The sequence below is a fragment of the Culicoides brevitarsis genome, chromosome 3 (genome assembly GCF_036172545.1).
Source record: "Culicoides brevitarsis isolate CSIRO-B50_1 chromosome 3, AGI_CSIRO_Cbre_v1, whole genome shotgun sequence".
NCBI classification, from domain to species: Eukaryota; Metazoa; Arthropoda; class Insecta; order Diptera; family Ceratopogonidae; genus Culicoides; species Culicoides brevitarsis.
In genome coordinates, this window is record NC_087087.1 from 27,533,134 (window position 1) to 27,559,150 (window position 26,017).

At 25.0% G+C, this 26,017-nt stretch overlaps 3 protein-coding genes across 7 annotated transcripts in view; all 3 read left to right on the top strand.

Moving 5' to 3' along the window:
• LOC134835721 (transcriptional activator protein Pur-beta-A) overlaps positions 1–18,423 on the top strand; it is a 356,196-nt gene extending 337,773 nt beyond the window's left edge. Inside the window, exons 1-7 of one of the 4 annotated variants that reach the window (XM_063850650.1) lie at positions 9,194–9,406; positions 14,440–14,490; positions 15,286–15,404; positions 16,889–17,110; positions 17,170–17,291; positions 17,827–17,932; positions 18,008–18,423. In XM_063850650.1, coding sequence (XP_063706720.1) covers positions 9,376–9,406; positions 14,440–14,490; positions 15,286–15,404; positions 16,889–17,110; positions 17,170–17,291; positions 17,827–17,932; positions 18,008–18,175 — 819 coding nt within the window. In that variant the 5' untranslated portion in view covers positions 9,194–9,375 and the 3' untranslated portion in view covers positions 18,176–18,423. Of the gene's footprint in view, positions 1–9,193; positions 9,407–14,439; positions 14,491–15,279; positions 15,405–16,888; positions 17,111–17,169; positions 17,292–17,826; positions 17,933–18,007 lie in introns of those variants that run through there. The other 3 variants (XM_063850649.1, XM_063850652.1, XM_063850651.1) reach the window with 3 other exon arrangements.
• LOC134834288 (uncharacterized) lies at positions 5,991–7,942 on the top strand. Its single transcript, XM_063848908.1, has 2 exons — positions 5,991–6,123; positions 6,181–7,942. Exons 1-2 carry the CDS (start codon positions 6,082–6,084, stop codon positions 7,927–7,929), a joined length of 1,791 nt encoding a protein of 596 aa, XP_063704978.1. The 5' UTR covers positions 5,991–6,081; the 3' UTR covers positions 7,930–7,942.
• Positions 18,424–23,523: 5,100 nt separating the features above from the next.
• LOC134835720 (developmentally-regulated protein kinase 1) overlaps positions 23,524–26,017 on the top strand; it is a 155,293-nt gene continuing 152,799 nt past the window's right edge. For both annotated transcript variants that reach the window (XR_010162220.1, XM_063850647.1), the window contains exon 1: positions 23,524–24,707. Coding sequence is in view for 1 of the 2 variants with exons in the window: in XM_063850647.1 (XP_063706717.1) it covers positions 24,544–24,707 (164 nt within the window). In the remaining variant the exon portion in view is untranslated. The remainder of the gene's footprint in view (positions 24,708–26,017) is intronic.

Here is a 26,017-nt window from a genome sequence, read left to right on the forward strand (position 1 = left end):
TATAATTTCAGTATTTTAAATCTGAAATATACGTAATTGTTCAAAATATGTAGAGTTTTATTTTGTTTTTCTATTTTTTTTTGTTTTTTTCTTGAGTTGTAATGACAGGTATAGTAAAAATGCGTCAACAGGTAAAAATTCTTATATATCATTAAACTTCATCATTATGAATTTCTCGCATTTTCCTCTTCACATGTGATAAAAATTCGTATTTCTTTTCTTCTATCCATAATTTGTTCTTAATTTAACTCAAAAATACGCTAATACCGAAACACATACAAAAAATATTGATAATGATAGTTGTAACATATAAAAAAAAATTAATTATGATAATATATCGTGAAAAGGAAACGTTAATATATATGAATGTAAACAATCAATCTCTAATTCTAAATTTAACTTTAAAAAAAAAATGGTTACATGAATGTAAATTTTTCTTCATTATCGCCAAAAAAACGGTTAATTTTTTATTATTATCATCTTTGCATGATTATTTGCTAATGTTAGTATAATAAAAATATAAATAAATAAAAAAAAGAAGGAAAATGATACGTTAGACCGTAAACATTTTAAATGGAAAATTTTTGATGTTTGATGTTGCATATAGAAATTAATTATTATTATTATAATTAATTAATTAATATTAAATGAAACAAAGAAAAATATATATAATAATGATTAAATATTATTAATTATAAAAAAAAATCGGTTCTATATAAATTTTACATCCTTTTTATCATTGAATTGAAAAAAATGTACATTATGATTGAGACACACGTATAAATAATATAATATAAATATGAACTCTCTTATACTATATGATGAATTAATATGAAAAAAAAATGTTTGCTTTTTCTACTGAAAATCTATTAAGAATAATATAGGCAATAAATATATAAACAATTTAAATGTCGTGAGATCTAATATATGGTACGTAACATAAAAATAATAATAATAATATAAAAACTATGAAAAAGGGAAAAAGTTTTAGCGTAGAGTTTAAAAATTTCCATCACACACACAACACATAATTAATTGAAATAAAAAAAAATATTCGCTAGAAATATTATTATTATGTAATAAATAATAAGAGATAACATTTTTATCTTTTCACCTCTTTATACATTTCACACACATGTTTAACATTGAAGTTGCTATATACATATATTATACATAAAAAAAAATAATACTAATAATGAATGAATATATTAATGATAACCTCTACACTAATAAATAAACTGCAAATATAACTTCTAAGCCTATATAGATATTGTATATATTACTTGTTATAACTAATTCTTATAAATTCAATATCGAACGTCTCATTCTATAACTCTCTATCTATCTCCTGAAAAAAAAACCCCGTAATTTTCATACATTCAATACAGTTTTCTGCCTTTTCTTACATAAAACAATATATAACATTTAAAAAAATATATTATTTAAAAAAAAAATAAAAAATCAGTAAATTTGCACGTCCATTTAATTAATTTAAAAATATTTTTTAAATACAAAAGAAGCCAAACTTTTTACCCACCTTATAAATTTACATGAAAAAAACGAAATAAACTGGTAAATATTTTTTCACGTTACTGCACTTACAACTATACAACTCACTTTTAATAAAGATAACTTAATGTACAACACTAGAAAGCAATTCACGTTTAAAACTTTTGTTCTAAAAAAAAACAAAAAAAAGCCTTTAACGAAAAATCTTGTTTTTTTTTCAAACTAACTTGCATTTATACTACTAACATTCATTCTTCAATAATAAAAAAATAGTAAAATTCTTACTTTTATTTATCACTATCATTATTATTAATTATATCATAAAACATAAGAAACATATTGATTATTATTATTAATAAAAAAAAATAAAATAAAATATATTGTATTTATAATAATTATTAAACAAAAAAAAAATAATTAATTATTCACAGAAAATACAGAAAAAAAATGATTGCGTACCAAATTTTAAGACATTATAAATATATTATATTAAATAATAAAATAAAGGAAGAAAGTAAACAGAAAACTACATCATACATAAAAAAATAATAAAGAAAAATATTATTAACTAAATGAGACACAAAAAAACACAAAACATTCACACGCTGTAGTTTTGGTATTTGATCAAATTTTTTTAAAAACATAATAGAAACGAGCGATATGAATAAAAAAAATATTCAAAGAAACTACAAACTAATTATAAAAAAAATGAATAAAAAGTAAAGTATATATTATTATTATTATTACTATATTAATTATAAAAATTAAAAATAATGAAAGATACAAGTTAATGTGTTTTAAACATATGAAGAAAAAAAAACGCTATATTTAAAAATTAAATAAAATTTATCTAAAACACTGAAAATTCTCTCCAAAAAATAAATTTGTTTAATTTATATTGATTGATGATTAACGAATTCAGAGAAAAAATTGAAAAGGTAAGAAATGTCAACTTTTGGCGTCGTTCATTTTTTTTTTTTTTTTTGAATAAAATTTGGGAATTTTTAACCTTTTTTGATCGAAATTTTTCGTTATTTCTTAATTCTTAAGGTAATTTTTTTTTAATTAGATTTAATAAAAATAAAATAAATGAATTATTTAATTCATTCCGCTCCAATTATATTCTATGTTTTCTATGTTAAATTGTCAGAGGGTTCTAATTTATCATTTTTAATCATTTTATAACTCAAAATTGCTAAAAAATTGAAACTGAAAAAAAAATTTCTTTGACATAGTTTTGTTTTGAAAACTAAATCAAGAGCAAAACTGTGTCAAAAACTAATTAAAAATTTGTCAGAGGGCTCTAATTTATCATTTTTAATCATTTTATAACTCAAAATTGCTAAAAAATTGAAACTGAAAAAAAAATTTCTTTGACATAGTTTTGTTTTGAAAACTAAATCAAGAGCAAAACTAAATCAAAAACTGTGTCAAAAAAAGTGTCAAAGCCATTTTTGTCAAATCTTGCTCCAAATGGATAAAAATTTGTCAGAGGGCTCTAATTTATCATTTTTAATCATTTTGCAACTCAAAACTTCTAAAAAATTGAAACTAAAAAAAATTTTCTTTGACATATTTTTGTTTCTAAAAACTAAATCAAGAGCAAAACTAACTCAAAAACTGTGTCAAAAACTGTGTCAAAGCCATTTTTGTCAAATCTTGCTCCAAATGGATAAAAATTTGTCAGAGGGCTCTAATTTATCATTTTTAATCATTTTACAACTCAAAACTGCTAAAAAATTGAAACTGAAAAAAAACATTTTTTTTGAAAACTTTGACATAGTTTTGTGTCAAAAACTGTGTCAAAGCCATTTTTGTTTATGAAAACTAAATCAAGAGCAAAACTGTGTCAAAAACTATGTCAAAGCAATTTTTGTCAAATCTTGCTCCAAATGGAGAAAACTAAATCAAGAGCAAAACTGTGTCAAAAACTGTGTCAAAGCCATTTTTGTCAAATCTTGCTCCAAATGGATAAAAATTTGTCAGAGGGCTCTAATTTATCATTTTTAATCATTTTACAACTCAAAACTGCTAAAAAATTGAAACTGAAAAAAAATTTTTCTTTGACATAGTTTCGTTTTGAAAACTAAATCAAGAGCAAAACTGTGTCAAAAACTGTGTCAAAGCCATTTTTGTCAAATCTTGCTCCAAATGGATAAAAATTTGTCAGAGGGCTCTAATTTATCATTTTTAATCATTTTACAACTCAAAACTGCTAAAAAATTGAAACTGAAAAAAAATTTTTCTTTGACATAGTTTCGTTTTGAAAACTTTTTTTGTCAAATCTTGCTCCAAATGGATAAAAATTTGTCAGAGGGCTCTAATTTATCATTTTTAATCATTTTACAACTCAAAACTGCTAAAAAATTGAAACTGAAAAAAAATTTTTCTTTGACATAGTTTCGTTTTGAAAACTAAATCAAGAGCAAAACTGTGTCAAAAACTGTGTCAAAGCCATTTTTGTCAAATCTTGCTCCAAATGGATAAAAATTTGTCAGAGGGCTCTAATTTATCATTTTTAATCATTTTACAACTCAAAACTGCTAAAAAATTGAAACTGAAAAAAAATTTTTCTTTGACATAGTTTTGTTTTGAAAACTAAATCAAGAGCAAAAAAACTGTGTCAAAAACTGTGTCAAAGCCATTTTTGTCAAATCTTGGTCCAAATGGATAAAAATTTGTCAGAGGGCTCTAATTTATCATTTTTAATCATTTTACAACTCAAAACTGCTAAAAAATTGAAACTGAAAAAAAATTTTTCTTTGACATAGTTTCGTTTTGAAAACTAAATCAAGAGCAAAACTGTGTCAAAAACTGTGTCAAAGCCATTTTTGTCAAATCTTGCTCCAAATGGATAAAAATTTGTCAGAGGGCTCTAATTTATCATTTTTAATCATTTTACAACTCAAAACTGCTAAAAAATTGAAACTGAAAAAAAATTTTTCTTTGACATAGTTTCGTTTTGAAAACTAAATCAAGAGCAAAACTGTGTCAAAAACTGTGTCAAAGCCATTTTTGTCAAATCTTGCTCCAAATGGATAAAAATTTGTCAGAGGGCTCTAATTTATCATTTTTAATCATTTTACAACTCAAAACTGCTAAAAAATTGAAACTGAAAAAAAATTTTTCTTTGACATAGTTTCGTTTTGAAAACTAAATCAAGAGCAAAACTGTGTCAAAAACTGTGTCAAAGCCATTTTTGTCAAATCTTGCTCCAAATGGATAAAAATTTGTCAGAGGGCTCTAATTTATCATTTTTAATCATTTTACAACTCAAAACTGCTAAAAAATTGAAACTGAAAAAAAATTTTTCTTTGACATAGTTTCGTTTTGAAAACTAAATCAAGAGCAAAACTGTGTCAAAAACTGTGTCAAAGCCATTTTTGTCAAATCTTGCTCCAAATGGATAAAAATTTGTCAGAGGGCTCTAATTTATCATTTTTAATCATTTTACAACTCAAAACTGCTAAAAAATTGAAACTGAAAAAAAATTTTTCTTTGACATAGTTTCGTTTTGAAAACTAAATCAAGAGCAAAACTGTGTCAAAAACTGTGTCAAAGCCATTTTTGTCAAATCTTGCTCCAAATGGATAAAAATTTGTCAGAGGGCTCTAATTTATCATTTTTAATCATTTTACAACTCAAAACTGCTAAAAAATTGAAACTGAAAAAAAATTTTTCTTTGACATAGTTTCGTTTTGAAAACTAAATCAAGAGCAAAACTGTGTCAAAAACTGTGTCAAAGCCATTTTTGTCAAATCTTGCTCCAAATGGATAAAAATTTGTCAGAGGGCTCTAATTTATCATTTTTAATCATTTTACAACTCAAAACTGCTAAAAAATTGAAACTGAAAAAAATTTTTTCTTTGACATAGTTTTGTTTTGAAAACTAAATCAAGAGCAAAACTGTGTCAAAAACTGTGTCAAAGCCATTTTTGTCAAATCTTGCTCCAAATGGATAAAAATTTGTCAGAGGGCTCTAATTTATCATTTTTAATCATTTTACAACTCAAAACTGCTAAAAAATTGAAACTGAAAAAAAATTTTTCTTTGACATAGTTTCGTTTTGAAAACTAAATCAAGAGCAAAACTGTGTCAAAAACTGTGTCAAAGCCATTTTTGTCAAATCTTGCTCCAAATGGATAAAAATTTGTCAGAGGGCTCTAATTTATCATTTTTAATCATTTTACAACTCAAAACTGCTAAAAAATTGAAACTGAAAAAAAATTTTTCTTTGACATAGTTTCGTTTTGAAAACTAAATCAAGAGCAAAACTGTGTCAAAAACTGTGTCAAAGCCATTTTTGTCAAATCTTGCTCCAAATGGATAAAAATTTGTCAGAGGGCTCTAATTTATCATTTTTAATAATTTTACAACTCAAAACTGCCAAAAAATTACAATTGAAAAAAAAATCCTTAGTACTTTAGTGTCCCCTTATCCAAAAAAATATCTGACGTCGTGAATGGATGACGCCATATAAAATCAAAATCAAAACATTGAATTTTTTGCAAACTAAATTTATCTCAAAACATCGAAAAATTCAGCGAAATTTGTCAATATCGAGTGCCTAAAATGAATGATGAGTCGCTTTCCTTGTTAAATCTGCCAAATGAGGTAAAAATCAAATATCCTAAAATAAAATTTCCTTAAAAAAAATAATTTTTCTTTTAGTTATTGTTATGCATCTTGGAATTCTTACCGCTTGAGGACATTTTGGAAGTACGAGCGACCTGTACGCAACTTTTTGGCATTTGCAACGATCGTTTCATGTCCAACACAGTCCTTCATTTCAATTATTGCTCCTTTCCCGGCGACATAATCGACGTTTTTACCGCAAATTTTCCGCGTACCGTGAATCGCATTCGCTTCGGCGAGCAAGTCGACTTCGAACCAACCGGCAACGAGGCGTTTTTGCAGCATTTTGGACGAGAAATCGAGTCTCTTACCTTTTGCCAATGCAAACAATTGAACGATAAGCAATTTCTGTCGCTGATAAAATACTTTCCGGACCTGCAGGAGTTGGAAATAAAGGCACACTTTTTGTCTGTGGATGAAATTTTTGGTCGAAACACGAAACTTGTGGACGACGAGAACCGGGAGGAGTTGCGACATGTCTTTCGGAAGCTACGGAAATTCTCCACGGAATGTTGTTACGTGAGTCCGCAGCAATTTAACGACTTGGTAGCGTTAATGCCGATGTTAGAAGGCATCAAAGTCTCGTACATCTCGACTTTCGAAAGTTGTTTGACACCAAAGACGATTTCTGACTTTGTTTGGCAACGAGAACGGCAATTGCAGCATTTGGAATGTGGCGATTCGGCCAGTGACGGCATCGACGATAGATTTTTCCGTGAATTATCGCAACTCACGGACCTGCAATTGAAAAAATTCACCTTTTCGATGAAGAGTGTGCACGAGGAAGCCCTCAAGGAGTTCATTAACACGCAATCCCGCCTCGAAACTCTCGAAATTTTTCACTCGTGGAAGATGACAAACGACATGGTCGAGTTCATAGGCGAGAATTTGCCGAATTTGAGGGTGCTGGCGCTCAAAAATGGCGTTCCGCGACTCAAGGGCTTGTCTTTCGTGCGTGGCCTGCGACAACTGAGGGAACTGCATCTCGTGGATAATCGCGATGTGATGTCAACTTTCAAGTTTAACGATGATTTTCACGTTTCTTATGGGCTGGAAGAGACTTTTCCCCTGCTCGAGAAGCTCGTTTTGGACAACATGATCCGCGGAATTTGTATTTCGTGTTGGGAAAAACTCGCGATTGCCTTTCCCAACGTAAAATTCCTCAGTTTGTACCGAAATAAGATCGAAGATGCTTGTTTGCCGGTGATTTTCAAGAATTTTCGACATTTGGAGGAACTTCATCTCAATCGGTGTCACCAAATAACCGACGTTGGGATGTTGGACAGTGAAAATTCGACGGAACCTCATCCGATATCGAGTCTGACGAAGTTACGGGTGCTTCAGATGAAACGTTGCGCTAATATAACTGATCAAACCTTCCTCAAAATGGGTCATTTACTGAATTTACGAGACCTAGACGTATCTGAAACGGAAATTTCCGCCGATGGAATCGCCGCTCTAGTCGAAAAATGTCCCAAATTGGAACGACTTACGTTCAATGAATGTCCAAACTTTGACAACAACTGCCTAAAAAGTATCTGTGAGACGTTAAAACGTCTGAAATTCTTGAATATCTCGCGATCTAAGCACGAACTCGATTGGAAGCTCGTTGCCAACAATTGCAACTATCTGCAAATACTGATAGCGGAAGGATGCGCCATGCTGATCAAAGACATTTACGAGTTATTTGAAAAAATTCCCAGTTTAATCTACTTAAAATGCTCCACGCTCGGTATTAGACGCTTCGAGCACAAACGTGATAGAGTATTTTATGAATATGAGTAAAATAAAAATATTTTTTGAGCAAAAAGAGTAACTGCTTTTTGAGTTGAATGGAAAAATCTGCGCAGAAAATGTCACAACAGATGATTTTGCCAAATTTGATGTTGTGGCTGCAGTAATTTTTTGGCTTGAAACTTTAAAACTGATGACTTCATCGATGGTTGAGGGACATTTTTTTATAAAAATTAAGGATTTTTAAAAATTTATTTAAATAATTTAATTAAAAATTTGTTTTTAGGATTTTTATGGGTTAAATTTTTAAAGAAAATCTTAAAATTAGGAAAAATTCGATTTTTGACTAAAAACAGTAACGAAAAATTTAATAAAAATTCAAATAAAAATTGGCTGCGTAGAAAATTTTACCCTAATAGAACTGTTTTTGGTACGCGAATGAATTTTTGTTTAAAAAAAAATTTATTGAAAAAAAATTTTATTGTGCATTGGAAATTTTAATTTTAAAATTTAAAAATTATATTTTTATTTTCATTAAATTTAAGTTTATTGACCTTTTTAAATTGCTTGTAACAGATTTTTACTTTTTTTTTTCAAATTAATTTTTTTTTTTAATTTATTAAATTTAAATATTACAATAATAAAAAAAAAGTTTTAATTAAAAATTTGTTAAGTTTTTTTAAAAAATATTTTTTAATAAAAATAAATTATTTTTTTTATTTCATATTATTTTTTTTACAATTTTTATGTAATTTTATGGGTGAAAAAAAAATCATAGAAAATTATTTTTATTAAATTTTTATTTAAAAACCTTTGAAAAAATATTTTTTAAATTATTTGCAACTGAATTAATATTTTTTAAAAATATTTTTGTTATATTTTTTTAAATAATTTAAATTAATTAAAAATAAAATTAAATAATTTAAAAATTAATTATTTTTTATTTAAAATTTATAAATATTTTTTTTTTTAAATAATTTTAGACAATTTTTAATTAAATTTTTATAAAAATAATTTCAAATTATTCATATAAAAATTTCAAAATGAACACTTTTAATTAATTTTTTTTTTATAATTTTTAATTCGTGTTAATTAAAATTAATTTTTTTTATTAAAAAATCACTAAAAATAAAAAAAAAATCTAATAAATTCGCCTCATTTTCTAATTCAAGATTTACGGTACCGCACTGTACGTTGTACGTCGCACGCCTGCACAAGTTATACGCATCAACATCCCACAGCTGTACGTGCCATACGAAGACCGCTGATTCAATCAACTCGCCATCGCGTCAATTCAAAGAACTTTTAGAGAGAATCAAAGAAGAAAAGTCAATCTTCGAGGCAAAAATATCAAATTTATTTCATTTGTACTGAAATGAAATAAGACACAACCGAGTGAAATTTGTGTGAAGTGAAGTGACAATTTAGACAAGTGGATTGTTCGGCTCTGTTGGTCCCCAGCAAAATCAGTGCAAACGTATTAAAAATCGAACGAAAATGTCCTCCGAACACAGTGGAGCTGATGGAAGTACGTAACACATACAAAAATTTACCCAATTTTTTATTTCGTTTTTTTTTTTTGTTGTTTCGCCCCGCAAAATCTTTCGCGTAATTTCGCGCAAAACGACAAAAATTACGCGGACCGGGGGCTGGAGTGTCGTGTGATGGCGACTAAAAGTGCGGAAAACTGTGGATTTACGAGAATTTTCATCGCAAATCGATAATCAAGAAAATTTTTTTCTCTCGCTCTGTGCTCTGTGCCAAAGTGTACGACGAATTTCAATGTTATAATGGTGGACAAAAAAATTTTCCTCCCTTATTTGTGGAAAAGTGCAGGCAAACGGACCCGAATGGGAGTTTTTCGAGCAGGCGGGAGCGATTTACGACGAAAAACTCGCAAATCCACGAGAATCGCCATGAAATATGTGAGTGCGATGCAAAAGTTTCCGAAGACGACGACGAAGAAACCAGTTTCCGCGAGTTGCGAGAGCTAAAAATAAAACTTTAGAAGGGAAAAATTCGAAGCGAATTAGCATTTCTGACATTTTCTTCAAAATCAAACACAAAAAAAAAACATAATAGAAGAATTTTAAATCATCATCGCGTAGCTATAGAACGCAGCTACAGCTGCTGTACGAGCTACAAAAGTTTTCGCTTTCAACTACACAGAACGAGACCTACACACAGACACACACACACACACGTCATACCTTATGCCACAACTTTTTTTTTTGCTGTACGAAAATTTGCCATTTTTAGAATTTTCGGTGTGTGTAGGTCAGTGTATTAGTTCGCGCTTGTACCTAACCATATGACAACAAAAATCTTCGTATGTCGTCATCGTTCCAAGCAAGTCGCTGGCTAACAAGACGAATTTTCGTGAAGAGCCGTTACGCAAAAAAAAAAATCTCCCATGTTCCCGAACAATGGCAGGCGAAGCGAGAGAGGATGCGATCCTTTTGTTGTCGGAATTTCACGTTTTATCTTTCGAATCCATTGTGAATGACCGATGCTGCTGATGATCGCTTTTGAGATCACACCCCATTCAAAAGACGGCATAAAAATAATAGAAAGACTGTCCAGACGACTTGTTATGCGAAGAACAACAAAAAAAATATTGTTTGAACAAGAGGAAGAGGGAAGGATTGAAGATGGACATTGTCTACCTTTTGAACACGAGATTTGATGTGAAGTGAAGTAATTCTATCTTTTAATGTTGGGTTTGTGCATGGGAATGTACTAACGAGCGGTATTTCACTGAAAATCGTGCATCGAAATTGGAGAAATCAAATTTTGGCCAAAATTCGAAATCAAAGATCGTTTTTCATCAATTTTTGTTTGTTTCTTATCAATTTTTAGACCAATTTTTGGTTAACTTATAATTCAAGAGTTAATTTCTGATCTTTTTTCTTCGAAATTTACCTAAAAATGTCAATTTACATTGACCATACTGAACTTATGAAGGAAAAAAATCAGAAATTAACTCTTGAATTTAAATTTTTATAGAAAATTGGTCTAAAATTGATAAGAAAGACAGAAATTGATGAAATATTTTCAAAAAAACGATCTTTAGAAATAAATTTTGACCAAAATTAAGTTTTAAGGCTCCAATTTTAATAATTTTTCAGTACATTTAATCATTTTTAATGCTTTAATGCAACATTAAAATGTAAAATTATTTTTTTGTAGCTTTGAGAGTAAAATTTGATAAATTTTTGTACTATTAAATTTCAATTTCTCGTCAACTTGCGATAAAAAAGTTGAATTTTGAGCAAATTTAGAGGATTTTGTCAATATTACTCTGAAAAATGACAAAATTTACCTCTAGAAAAGAATTTTCAAGCACATTTTCTCCGATGATAATTTTAAAATGATTTGTATTGAATTAGAAAATCAATTTTATAAGCTTTAACTACATTCAAATAATAAAAAAAAAAATTTATTTTAAGGTGAATTTTTTTTTTAATTTTTAAAGTTAAAATAAATTAAATTATTAAAATTTTTAATTAAAAAAAAATATTTATTTAAAATAATTTTTTTTTAAATAAAATTAATTAAAATTCTTGAACAATTTTATTTAAAATAATTAATTTAATTGATACTTAAAAAAAATAAATTTTAATTGAAATTAAATTTTCTTTAATTAATATTTTAAATTTTATTTTTAATATTTGAAGATCGGAAAAAAATTCAAAATAATTTTTTTTATTAAATATTTAATTAACAAAAATAAAAAAAAATTTAAAAAAAATAGTAGTATTAATTTGAGGTATGAGTGTTATACTAAAGCTCCTAAAATAAATTTTAAAATTCGCTTAAATACATTTTTAACTACGTGATTTCATATGCGAAAGAGTATTTTTAATGATTTTTAAGCTGATTTTACTTTAAATGACACCAAAAGTGATTAATTATTGAAATTTATTGTCTTTGAGTTTTCAACTGGTTTTCAATGGAAAATAATTTGTTCGAATTTTGTATAATTTTTAATGAGCTTTTAAACAAAGTTCGATAAAAATTCCAATTAGACTTCATAAAAATAATTTTTTTCTCCCTTTATTACTCTAAAAAAAAATGCTTGAAAATATTTAAAAGCAACCTTCGGGCTTTAAAGTTTTACTGCATCAAAACGAATTTTAAAGTATTTTTAAATAATTGAAGTAGCTAAAATGGGAACAAAATATCAACAACAATTACAAATTTTTAAACTTGAATATTTTTAAGAAGACAAAAAGAAAACCATAGCAGTGTCTTATAAAAATGAGCAAATTTATGACATAATAAATAATTTTTAAAAAAATCCCGATCCGACTGGAATGACATTCTTCAACAGACCAAAGCCAAAAAAAAAATATTTGAAAAAAATCCATATTAGAACTACTAAAGCCCCCGATGGGAACACAAAAGATCCATTTGGCGTCGAAGTGCAAGAGATAAAGCAACAGCAGCGAAGGCACATCCAACCCATGAAAGGAAAAAAAGTCCATATAGGTCAAAATCCGAACCATATGTTATTAACCATCCTCGAGTTCAAAAACAACTCCCGGCACCTCAATTAACACAATTATTGGAACGTCAATCATATTTTACGCCTCCATAGTCGTCATCATCACCAACAACCAAGTATGCTGTGACTTTTCAATCAATGCTTGTGCCGCATTTTACGTTTTACTCGAATTACGTGTCGTCTCGTGCAACAGCAACTCCTTCCAAACACACGGAAAATTGACCAATCAATCACATTTGACGCCAGCCACAATCAATATTAACACAAGAGAAAGAGTCATTCCGATTACTTTGCGAGATAAGTCCGTAAAAAACAAATAAACAAAGTTTATATTTCAAAAATTACTCAATTTGTGCCGAGACAAGTATTTATCATCGTCATCATCATCATCAATATTTTGCTATAAAATTTTAATTACTTTTCCTTTTTTCCTAAATAATTTATTATTTATCTGTCCTGAAGGACATTTTGCTCCATTTATTAATGGAAACTAGTTACTGCTCGGCACAATAGCCCGCAAAATTGGCACAGTTAATTACAGAACGAGGCGAATTGCATGCGACTGCGTAACGGAGTTTGTTTGTGCAACTCCCAATAATTTTTCGTAAAATTTAAACAATTTTTCAACAATCGTCATGTGTGTGTTTGCTGTAAGTGCAATGTGAAATCACACACAGCTGGCACACAACGACGGCTTGTTATGGAAATGAAATGCCAATGGTCGTTTAGTTGTCGTTCTCGTACCTTTCGTGACACACTGCGCGTACATTTAAATGGAATATCATAAAATATAATGATAATCGTGTGAAATTTATATTTAGAGCATTTTGTGTTGCTTCATTTTCGTTAGAAATATTAGAAATTTTTTAAATTATTTTTTTTTTATTTTAAGGTGAATTTTATTTTTAATTTTTAAAATTAAAATAAATAAAATTATTACCTACAACTTTTAATAAAAAAATTATTTATTTAAAATAATTATTAAAATAAAAATAAATTAAAATAAAATAATTAAATTATTTATTTAAAATATTTTTTTAAAATAAAATTAATTAAAATTCTTGAAAAATTTTATTTAATAAAACTTATTTGAAATAATTGATTTAATTAAAAAATTTAAATTTCAAAAAAAAAATTAATTGAAATTAAATTTTATTTAATTAATATTTTAAATTTTATTTTTAATATTTGAAGATCGGAAAAAATTCAAAATATTTTTTTGGTTAAATATTTAAATAAATAACAAAAAAAAAATTTTTAAATAAATAAATTATAATAATAATTTTTTTTAAATATTTTCGTTAAAAATCAATTTTATCACAAAAATTATTAAAAATTTATTTCATTAATTTCTTTAAAAATAAATTTGCAACAATTAAAAAAAATTAAAGAAATAATATTTTTTATAAAAATTTGTGAGTAAAAAAAGCTGAATTTTTGTTTTTTTTTTAATGAACATGGTAATAAAATTTATGATAAAAATGAATAAATAATGAAATAAAATGCAGAATTAGCAGGAATTACAACCACTAACGACAAAGAAAACGACTTGAGTTATTTAATAATAATTTTTTTAATGCACATCACCTAACCTTGACTTTTAATCCAATTGTTTGTGTGTGCGTTCCGTGCATTCGTTGTCGTTGTCAGGTATCGTTCGCGTGTGTATGTACCGAGAACAGAATGTGTGTTTCATCATTATTATTAACAAACATCGCTTCGGCTATACCTAAATAACTAAATACAAAAAAAAAAATCAGCTGAGTCGAGCGTTGTTTGTTAGCAGTGCAGATGGAGTGAGGAGGATTTTTTTTTGTTTTGAATGAAAAAAAATAAAAATTGAATGAAAGTTGAGTATGTATTCTGTTTTGCTATAATTTTAAGAGATCCCTTTCAAATAATTTATCACTAAAATAAATAACAGAGGACTGATGATAAGCCGGCTGTTGTTCTAACGCGATTTCTTGAATCAGCATACATGTCGATGATGATCGCAGCCTCATTGGAAGTTGAGCAAAATTTTAACGATAAATTTTATTGCTTGTATTTTCCAGAGGAATATAATGCACAAGCCATGGACGCTGGCGGTGGTGATTTTGACTCAGGTAAGATTTTTCTTTTTTCGTCATTATTAAATTATGCGACGCAGTCTTGTGGAGTTAAATTCAATTATGGAGCGACCAGAGGAGGAATTTTTCGCAATGCGGGTTTCTGAAGGAATTTTGATTTTTTTTTTTAGTGAAAATGGATATTAACTTTTAAATTGTTATCTGAAGGAAAAAATCTTTATTATAAAAAATTGATGTTTTATAAGTTGAAATGTTAAAAAAAAAAAAATTAAATTTTTTTTCGTAGTGATGTAAAAGTGCAAAAAAATAAAAATATTTAACGATACCAAAAATAAAAAAAATATCAAAAAATTATATAAAATTTAAAAAGTTTTTTAAAATTATCATTTTCTAATTCAAATAAATCAAAATTTAATCAAAATTGATAAAAAAGTTTAAAAAATTAATTTTTTTTTAAAATATTGTAACATCAATTATTTTATAGAAAAAAAATCCTGTGCTTCGAATTAAAAAAAATCACGAATCGACGATTTTTTTTTCTAAATTTTTAAAACCCGAAAAAAATATTTTTTTTTAAGTCAATTTCCGGCAAATTTCTCCCCCCAAAAATCTTTCTGTGGGAGAAACTACGATTCCTAAGACAACATTCAACATGTTCATCCTGACTACACACACATAAATTTTAACGCATGCCTTTTATAAATCAAATTACTGCATACATAAACTTTTTTTTTGTTGTTCCTTGTCTGCTCCGATTTTCGCATAACCATAACTGAATGACTGCGTATCTGTCACTGATTTATTTATGATTTTTTTTGTTTGTAGATTCAGGCCAACCAAACCAGCAGACCGAACAGGAGCTGGCAACTAAGATGCTGCAGATTCAATCGAAGCGATTCTATCTGGATGTAAAGCAAAATCGACGTGGACGTTTCATAAGAGTTGCTGAGGTAGGGTTTTTTTCTTCTTTATTTCTTTTTTTTTTCTCATCCCTCCCGTTATCGTTGATTGCTTAATCGTAGCTGAATAAGAGGAATCCTTATTATTTTTTTTTCTTTATTATTGTTAACAACCTTCTTTCGTTTAAAAGACGGATCGTAGAAACGTGCGTACAAAATGAGAAAATTTTTAGGCTTTATTTTACGCAGTAGCAGAAAGTGTACCTAAGTACATAGAACTTGCGTACGGGTCAACGACCTCTTTATACGTATACCACGAAAAAGTACCTTGAATCAGCTAGTAAATTCGATTGTTGTGTTACAAAATGATAAAAAGTGCGATTTAAGCTGGTTTTAATTTATTTCAAAATATTTAATTAGACAAAATTTAAAAAAAAATAAAATTTTACTAATTAAGAATTTTAATGAAATTAATCAATTAAATTTAAAAATTAATTAACCAAATTTAACATTTTTTAAAATAATTATATAAATATTTTTATTTATTTCTAATTTTTATTCAATTTTATAATAATTTTTTGTTTTTTTTTTTTATTTTATTTGAAAAATCGATAAAATGCCAAATAATTTGTTTTTTTTTTTTGAATAAATAATTTACAGATTTTTTTTTCATTTTTAACTTCAATTTAATTGAATTCGAAAAAAATTATTATTATTTAAAAGAAATTTGAAAAAAATTGATAAATTAACAAAAAATGTTTAAATTCAGTCATTTTGTATAAAAAATTATTTTATTTTATTTATTAATTTTTTTTTATTTATTTAAAAAAATATTTTTTAAAATTTTTTAATTTTTTAAAACAAAAAGTAATTAAATTCGAATTTAAAATTTTTAAAAATTGAGATAATTTTTTTTTTCAATTTTCGTCAACAAAATATTATATTTAAAAATTTGCTATAAAAAAGTTTTTTTGTTAGGCTTTGAAAATTTTTAACAATCCTCGGTGCCTTAATGAAATCAATTTCTCGGTTACTGACACAATAGTCTTGTCCCGTGCGAAAACTTATGCAAGAGACACGCATCCTACACGTGAGTTGAAGCAATTAATGCACGTGGATGGATGTAATGATAAGACATGAAGGACGGCAAAAATTAACAAGTCGCCTCCACTCAGTGTTTTTTATGAAAATTTCTTTGATGTTAAAATGAGTTTTTCGAAGAAAATGTCCTTGAGGCTTGTTTTTCTCTTGAGCACGATGTGAAGGACGAGAAAAAAGAAAAAAAGACAAAAATCAAATAAATTAAGAGTCACTCATTCCTAATCCCGTTTAATTTAATGGATTCAGTTCGTTCACATCAAAAAAAAAAGAAATTATCGAGAAATTGTTACGTTTTACGAGTGTTTTTAATGTGCGTTTACTTGTTCGGTACAAGGACGGTTATTAACTTTTTTCTCATGCATTACGTTACACAATAGCTCGAATTAAGCCCATTGTTCTCATTTTATTAATTTCATTTTTTTTTCTTCTTTCAGATCGGTGCCGATGGACGCCGAAGTCAAATTTTCTTGGCGTTATCGACTGCAGCCGATTTCCGGGACCATTTGTCGACATTCAGCGACTATTATGCTTCCTTGGGTCCACCAAACCCCGACAACGTACCTGAGGATGGTAAATTGAAGTCGGAAATGATGATCAAGGATAATCGCCGTTACTATTTGGACTTGAAGGAAAATGCTAGAGGACGTTTCTTGCGAGTGAGTTAAATTAATTTTAATGTTTTTCGTTGAAATAATTAATTTTAAAATATTTAAAGGTATCACAAACAATTACTCGTGGCGGTCCACGCTCCCAAATTGCGATTCCGGCTCAAGGAATGATCGAATTTCGTGATGCTTTAACCGACTTGTTAGAGGAGTTTGGAACAAATGATGGAGGGTGAGATAATTTTTTTTATTTAAATTAACAATAAAAAATAATTAATTTAATTTATAATAATTTTTAAATTAATTAAAACATATTTTTTTATTTATAAAAAAATATTTTTAAATAAAAATATTAAATTTTATTAAATATTAATTTTTTTTTCAAATTCATAAGAATTTTTTAAATTAAAAAATAATTATTTAAAAAAAATAATTTAAATATTCTTTTTATTTTTTTAAAAAAAATATATTATTTTTTAAATAAAATGCTTTATTTCAATTTATTTTTTTTTCTTTTATGAAAGTCATTTAATTTAAATTAAAAAAAAAACAAATTAATTTTTACGTTTAATTAATTTTTTTTATTTATAAACTATTAATAAATTTAAAAATTATTTAAAAAAAAGTATTTAAATTATAGAAATTCATTTTAATTAAATTTAATTTCCGTTTTTGTCCTGAATTTTTCATTTTTAATTTCTGAAAAAAAGATTTAAATATTTTTTTATTAATTAAAAATAATTAAATTTTGAATTTTTCAAAAATAGTTTCAAAGGCGAATTACCAGAAGGACGTCACATGCGAGTTGACAACAAGAACTTCTATTTCGACGTTGGTCAAAATAATCGTGGAATTTACATGAGAATCAGTGAGGTGAGAATAATTTTTGATTTTCAATCTTTTTTTTTTAACTTATATGGTAATGTTTAATGAATTTTTAAAAAATAGGTCAAGAGTAATTTCCGCAATGCAATAACAATACCCGAAAAATGTTGGTCAAGATTTCGTGACATTCTCACTGATTATTGCGAAAAAATGAAAAAATCGTCCGAAACAGTAACCACTGCCGAAAATAATTTACAACAACATCAACAAGCTGCAAACAGTTTAAAGTAGATCATTACAACAAATAATTAAAAAAAAAAATGAAAAAATAATAATTTAAATTTAATAATGAGTGACACACGATTTAATACACATCAGAAACACACCCAAAAAAAATGTTGAATGTTTAACGAAAAAAAAACGTTTGTTTGAAAATCGTACTAAACAAAATTTTGTGTAACACCATTATTATTAAAGAAAAATTATTATTACTCTTCACATAACTAATTACTAAACTACTGTTCAAAAAAAAAAGAAAGAAAATAATACCGTCGCTCGTTGTCAAAATTATTGCATGTATGAAAAAAAAATTTTTTTTTTTGAGAAACACACATATATATTTCTATATATATATATAAATATAAAAATAATAATAATGATAATGAAAATATAGATTTAGTTATATAAAACTTGCAACAGAAATTAAAATTAAAAAAACGGATAATTTGACACATAAACGAAAATTTAAAACAGATGATAACAAAATGATAATAGAAAACAAAAAATATATATATATATTTACTGTTATAACTTATACGAGAGAAATCTTTATTATTATAAATTATGTACATTGATTGTTTTATGAAGAAAATATAAACCGGTTAAACAAATATAACAAAATCTACTCTAGAAGAAAGATAAAAAAAAATATATATATTTATGAAAAACAACAAAATAATAAAAAAAAATCTGACAAAGTAGTTCTGAGTTCAATTTTAGCAATAAATTAATAACAAACAAAAATAGAGTGCAAAAAAATTTTACCTTCAAAAATATAATAAAAACTTTTTTCTTCACTTCAAAATAATAACAAAAGATTAAACACAAAAAAAACTTCATTTCTTTCCTTTTTTGAATCGAGTGAATTATATTAAATAATAAGAAATCGTAATAATATATATATATATATAACAAAAAGAATAATAAAAATAGTGACAGTCGATAAAAATAATATATATATATATTTCATCTATGAGAAAAAAAATAATAAAAAATATATATTATTAATAATATAAGATCAATAAAAAAGCGAAACAACCAATATGTAATAAATAATAAAAATAATAATTAAACACAAGCGAAATTTGTCACCTCATAAAAAAAATCATATAAAATTTCACGACATTAAAAAAAAACAATTAACTCCACTTTTCATGACACAACACTAAAACATTGATAACGAATTCTATTATATTTTTTATTAAGTTTACAAAAAATATATATATTATATCTTCTTTAAACAATTAATTGGTGACCTTGATTATTTTTTTCATTTAAAAATATCTTTAGAATTAAAAAAAAAATGATAAATAATAAAAATGTAACATTAATGTGATTCAACAACGCATAGCGTTTGATTATTACCTTACATAACTACTACAAAACAAAACAAAAGAAAAAAACTATCATCGTACTATATTATTATTATTATATTATGATTAGCGAACAAACACAACACATAATAACAATACATATATAAATAATAAACGAAACAATCATATGTTTCAAACAAAAAAAAAAAGTTGAAGCAAAATATATATTTTTTCATTCGTTAGAGTTTATCATAAAATATTATATATAAAAATTTTAATTAATTATTAAAAAAAAGTAACTGTTATAAATAATTATGTTTATAAAACATAAAAAATTATTTTCCTTAAAAAATACATTTTTTTTGCCTTGTTTTGAATGTTAGCAACTTTTGTGTTAATATGTTAAAAAATATTCAATATTGGTATAAAACATTCTATATATTATAACATTAACATATATATTTTTTCAATTATCATTAAAAAATTGTTTAATTAACGCGTCGTAATAACTATACTTAAATTTTTGTTCACAATTTGTTTTTGTTATGTTATGTAAAAAAAGCGGATAATTTCATTGCTTATCATTTGTATTTGTATTAATAAGGTAGTGTTTAGTATTTCATTGTTATTATTCTTATCAAACGAATAATATATATAACTTTCTCCCATTTTGTCAATTTTATTAATTTTAAACGCATACTATATACATTATTATTATATATTAATAACGTTAAGTTTCAGTGAATTATGTAATAATAACCATTTTCAGTTGTTTTTCTTTCTCAAATTTATCTATTATGAATTAAAAATCCATTTTATTGGTTGTTAATATTATAATAATAAATGATTGTACCTTGATGAACACATAATAATTAATAATAATAATGTTGATTAATTAAAAAAAAAACATAAATAAATACAAAAACACACACATATAATAAACAAAAAAAATGATGGTTATAATTACGATTTAAAGTTATATATGTTACGATTATAAATATATATAATTATTATTAATAATTATTAAATATATTTTAGTTTAAAAAAATCTTAAATTTGTTTCTTTTTTTATTTTATTATTTTTTTTTTAATTGGTGAGTATTATTTTTTTTTATAATTTTTTATTTTTTGAAAAATTAACGAAGGCTACAACATAATCCTTGATGATACTACCTGTGTACTTTCAAATGATCCTTAGACAAGAAAACTAATGTGCATCACATATAAAACAAAGCAACAAAAAGACAAAAAAAAGTTCTTAAAAAGAACATGTAGAAAAAAAACAATTATTTAAATTCCTTTCAAAACAAAAAAAAATCTATTTTTTACTACGCAGAAAAAAATATATAAAAAAAATTATAAACAGAAAAAATATAAAGAAAATATATATGAAGAAAAAACATTATATTTGTATTAAAAAAAAGAGGTTCTATATCTAGCTGAATGTTAAAAAAAATTATTAGGGACCGTGTTCGCAGTTTGTCAAAAATAAAAAAACCACCCAGGAAAAATTGCTTACAAAATCAATTATTAAAAACAAAAAAAAAATGTTACCATAATATTAAAAAAAAATAAATATTTAAAAAAAATATATGTTTGTGTTAACTTGTTATTATTATTTATATTTAATTAAACAACAAACACAATCATCAAACATTCATCGTACTTATATAAATATATATTTAGGTATCACAATCGAGCAAAATTTAAAAAATTAAATAGTTGAACCAAAAAAAAAATATATAAATAAATTTAATAAATAATAAAAAAAAACGAAACATGCTATTTCGGCTTCAATTAAAAAAAAATAATAATTAAATATAATAAAGAATTTGAATTATCATCATTTATTTTTCTATATTCAGTTACGATTAAGAGTTACGTAGTAATTAAAAAATAAATAAATCGATAAATAATAATAAAAGAATGGCTTAAATTATACGAAATAACGTTAATTTCATCATTAAAAAAATAGTTGGATAAAAACAGAAGGATATATCGTATAATAAACATACATATATATATGAAGGATTCTATCTGATGTAATGTTATATCATATTAAATGTTTGAGAAATCACACGAAAAATTGTAGAAACTCAAAAAGAAGCAAAAAAAATACAAAAAAAAAATAAATTGTAATATTAGTTGTTTTTAGATTGTAAATTAAATTTAATTGATAAGAAAAGTTATATATATTAAATATAAATTAGGGAAATAATTAAACAATTATTAAAAAAAAATAATAAGAAAAATTCAGAAAACCTACTTTGTTATAGTTTATTTTTTCTTTCGAGTAAGGAAGAGCTTTCATTATTTTTAAAAGAATTGAAATTATGTACTTGAAATAGAAAAGGAAAATTGTTATTAAAGTTTTAATCCAAAAATTAATTTTTTGGATGAAAATTGGGCTTAAAGTTTATAAAAAAAAATTGGATCTGGATACACTGCCACTCATTTTTGTTGATCGTTGCCTGAAATCCTTGAAACCTTAAAATTAAATTTTTATTTCCTTTTTTCTTTTATCTTACCGTCCAGTGGCCTTAGAAATTTTCTGTTTATATGACACTTTTAAATTATTTTCAAAAAAATAAATCAAAAAATAATTTTACTTTTATTTTTAAGTCATAAAAATTTTTTTACGCTAATTGAAATCAATAAAATTAATCAATATATAACCGAAAAAAAAACATAGTGTGATAAGCTTCGAACCTTTTTTCTTTTCCTCCCTCTTCTGAACTATAAATATTAAATATATATGAAAGAAAAAAAAAGCTTTTTATCGTCATTTAATGAAAAACACTCATTCACTAGATATTAACGTGTAGAAAAAATTATATTATAAATAAAAAAAATTGTGAAAAAATACAAAAAAAAAACAACATTTAGAGACTTATAAAAAATGAGAGTTTAATTCGTCAGAAAATTGTCTTTCCTAATATGATGATGAGATAAATATGTTCAAAACATAAAAAAAAACAAAATTTCGTAAAACATTTCAAATTATATAAAAATAAATAATTTTAATATAATTTACGTTAAAATTGTTCCAATGGAATCAAAACATTCTTAATATTTTCCAGTATTTGAAAAATTTGAAATCATAGAGTTCAAAAAGTATTCACATTTAAAATTAAAATCAACAAAATTTATAATAAAGTTAAAAAAAATAAAATAAATAAATAGATGGAAGCATATTTAAATAAAAAAAAATGTTTGAAGAAATATATTGAAAGATGTAATAATTAAGAATTTTATTCAAAGAAGTAACACAAAAAAAAATAATAAATAAAATTGCTTGAAAGCAGAAGATATAATTAAAAAAAAATAAAATTACAGTGAGCGTAAAAGAGTTAAAAAAAATGAAATAAATTAGATGATGATGTAAAAGGAATAAAAATTCTACTCGTAAAAATCTTTAAAGTTGTTTTAATTTAAGGGCTTCAAAAAATCATTAAATTTATTGCTTGGTTTTAGTTTTAATTTTTACCGCATTTCGTAGAAAAAATGTGGTTAGATTAACGTAAAATGCTTTCATATTTAAAACTGCTTACTTATCACTTTCATTCGTCTCACAAAGAACGGGATTTGAGACGAATGAAATTGAAACATACCCAGTTCACATTCTCAGAACCCCATGAGGGGGGTGGGGGCGGCAGGATTTTCACTATGAGGACTGGGATTTTCTTATCATTCTATTATTTTTAAATAATTAATTTTAATTATTAAATAATTTTAAAATTAAATTAACACAAAATTTCACAAATTTGTGTTATTTAACTTAAAATTGATCAAATTAACAAAAAATTTTCGTCTTAAACGTAAAAAAAATTTAATTAAAATTTAAAGTAAAATATTTTTGAGACAATAAATAATTTTTTTTATTAAATATAAAAATAAATAATTGCATTTAAAAAAAATTTTTTTTATTATTTAATTTTTCATGTCAAATTTGTAACAGGCGAACCACGAAAAAAAACGACGTGAAAACGGAATAAAAGACTTTAAATTTTACGTTGGGGTCAGTATCGAGTTGAATGCGAGAGAGGAAGGTCGCTTCTCGCCGTACGGAATACCAAAAAAATACCCAATTTTGCAGTGAATTTACCGAAAAATGTCACAAAAATCGTGCAATTAAGCGCCCGTAACGCAACCACAAAAATCCGTAGTGTTTTTATGTTATCGCTCATTGATAAATCCAGCGCAAAAACTTGAAAAGGAAAAAAGTTTACGGAAAAAAATTAAAAAAAAATTCTTGAACGCGCTACACAAAATAACAACAACACTCACACACAGACACACGACGTCTGTACGGAGTCGAATAAAAAATCTCCATCTTTATTTCCATGTGTATCCAAAAGGAATATCATATGAGGGAATTCTTCAAATTCAAAAGTTTTATTGGGAAAATTTTTTAATTAACCGACAACGAGGTGTCTGTCACAGAAAATTACTTTTACGCCGACAATTGGATTATGTGCAGTAGAAATAGTTCAAAATCGATGACAAAACGAGTACTGTAGTACGATAAAAGTAATAATAATAATCATAATATAGAAATAATTGTGTACAGCTAAAAAACATCTCTCTCTAATTTTATTATCATCACTTAAAAAGTGACAACTTTTTACTCTTCTGCTTCTTCAACGACGACAACAACAAAAACATCAACTGCTGCAGAATTTGTCTGTCATCATTTTATTATTATTATCATCATTATTATATTACTCACACACGAATAAAACATAAAATAATAATCATATATGCTAGAGAGTGCGAAGGAAAGTAGCTTGTGGATTAAAAATGTTGCTACCGCTTTAAACAAACAAAAATAAAATAATAATTATTTTAAAGTGTCTCATTTTTACTGGATTATTCCGGCCATTTTTTCAAGTATATAATAGTATAACATATATATAAAGTTATTAAAGTGAACAAAATAATAAAAAAAATAATAAGTTGGAATTAAAAAAAAAAGAAAAAAAAATAAATTAAATAAAATCTCAGTATATAACATATAATAATAAAAATTTTCAAGAGAAAGAAAAAAAATAATATAAAATCATCATCATGATTCCTCCAAGGAGGAGTGTGCGTTTCCTTCAATTACCAGGATTATCGTCCTCGTCATGTTTAAGTGTTTTCATATTAATTTGCCTGGAAACCGTACTGCTGTCATCACTATCGAACGGTCATAGGATCTTCTATATGCATTGGAATACAACAAATAGCATGTAAGTTGCTTCTTTTATTCCGAAAAAAAAATTTCTAAAAATCACAAATTTGTATTGTTAAATGCTCTCGATGCATTGAAAATCCATTACGAAGGATGTGTCATGTGTGAAAGAGAATTCAATAGACCTAATAAATAACAATAGATTTTTATTTATATTTTTTGTGTCGATTTGTTACAATTTTTTTGAACTTGTCGCAGTAGATTTTTTTTTTTTTGGGAAAAAGTTTTAATGACACTTCTTAATTGCTCAAAAATGGGGAAAAAAGGATAAATAAATGTTTAAACACTTTTTTAAAAATGCAGAATTTTTATGCAGTTTTCGGAGGTGGAAATGTGAATTTTTAACGGGATCTAAATTTATTTTTTTTTTTAATTAAATTATTTTATTTTTTTACTTAAAAAATTTTAAAAATTAAAATAATAAATTAAATTTAAAAATAAAAATATTTATTTATTTTAAACGTTTTTAAAAATTTAATAAATATTTAAATAAAATTTTTTTTAATTTAAAATTAAATTAGAATTTTTTTTAAATTTTCAAAAATTTATTTTCAAATTTTTTTTAAATTTTTTTCTAAAAAAGCTCAAATTTTTTTTTTGATTTTAAATTAAATTATTTTAAAATAATTTAATTATTTATATATTTTAAATGTGAATAATTTTTTTATTATAAATTTTTTTATTATTAAATTTAAATTAAATAAAAATAAAAATTAAATAAAAATTTTTTTTAAATTATTTATAATTTAAATGTTTAATTTTTTTAAATTTATTAAATTAATTTTTTATTAATTTTTAAAATTTTTTAAAATTTTTTTTTTATTAATAAATATTTAATTTTTTAAATAATTTTAATTATTTTAAACAATTTTTAATTAAATTTTTTTATAAAGAAAATCATTTTTTTTTAAATTTTCTTTTTAAAAAAAATTAAGTTCCCCGAATTTTTGCCACTACCAACATCACTTTTCGCGCCAATTTGTACAAAAATTATTTATTTAGTACAAGGATAAAGTTTTACTTGCCTGCCTTTCGGGCAACGAACGAAAAAAAAAGTCGCGATCAATTCGCAAACTAATCGACAAACGACAGGTACGCAAGCAAAGCCCAACCTTAATATCGCGCGCCACCATAATTTTTCCATTTAATTTGTTCCATGCCTAGAAAAATAATAAAAAAAAGAACGAACAAAAAAAATGAAATTGTTTAGTTTAGAAAAATAATATAAATGGATTAAATTATTACATGAATAATAACAATGATCAGACGTTTATAATAATAACGTTTGCGATGATTTTGTGTGAAATT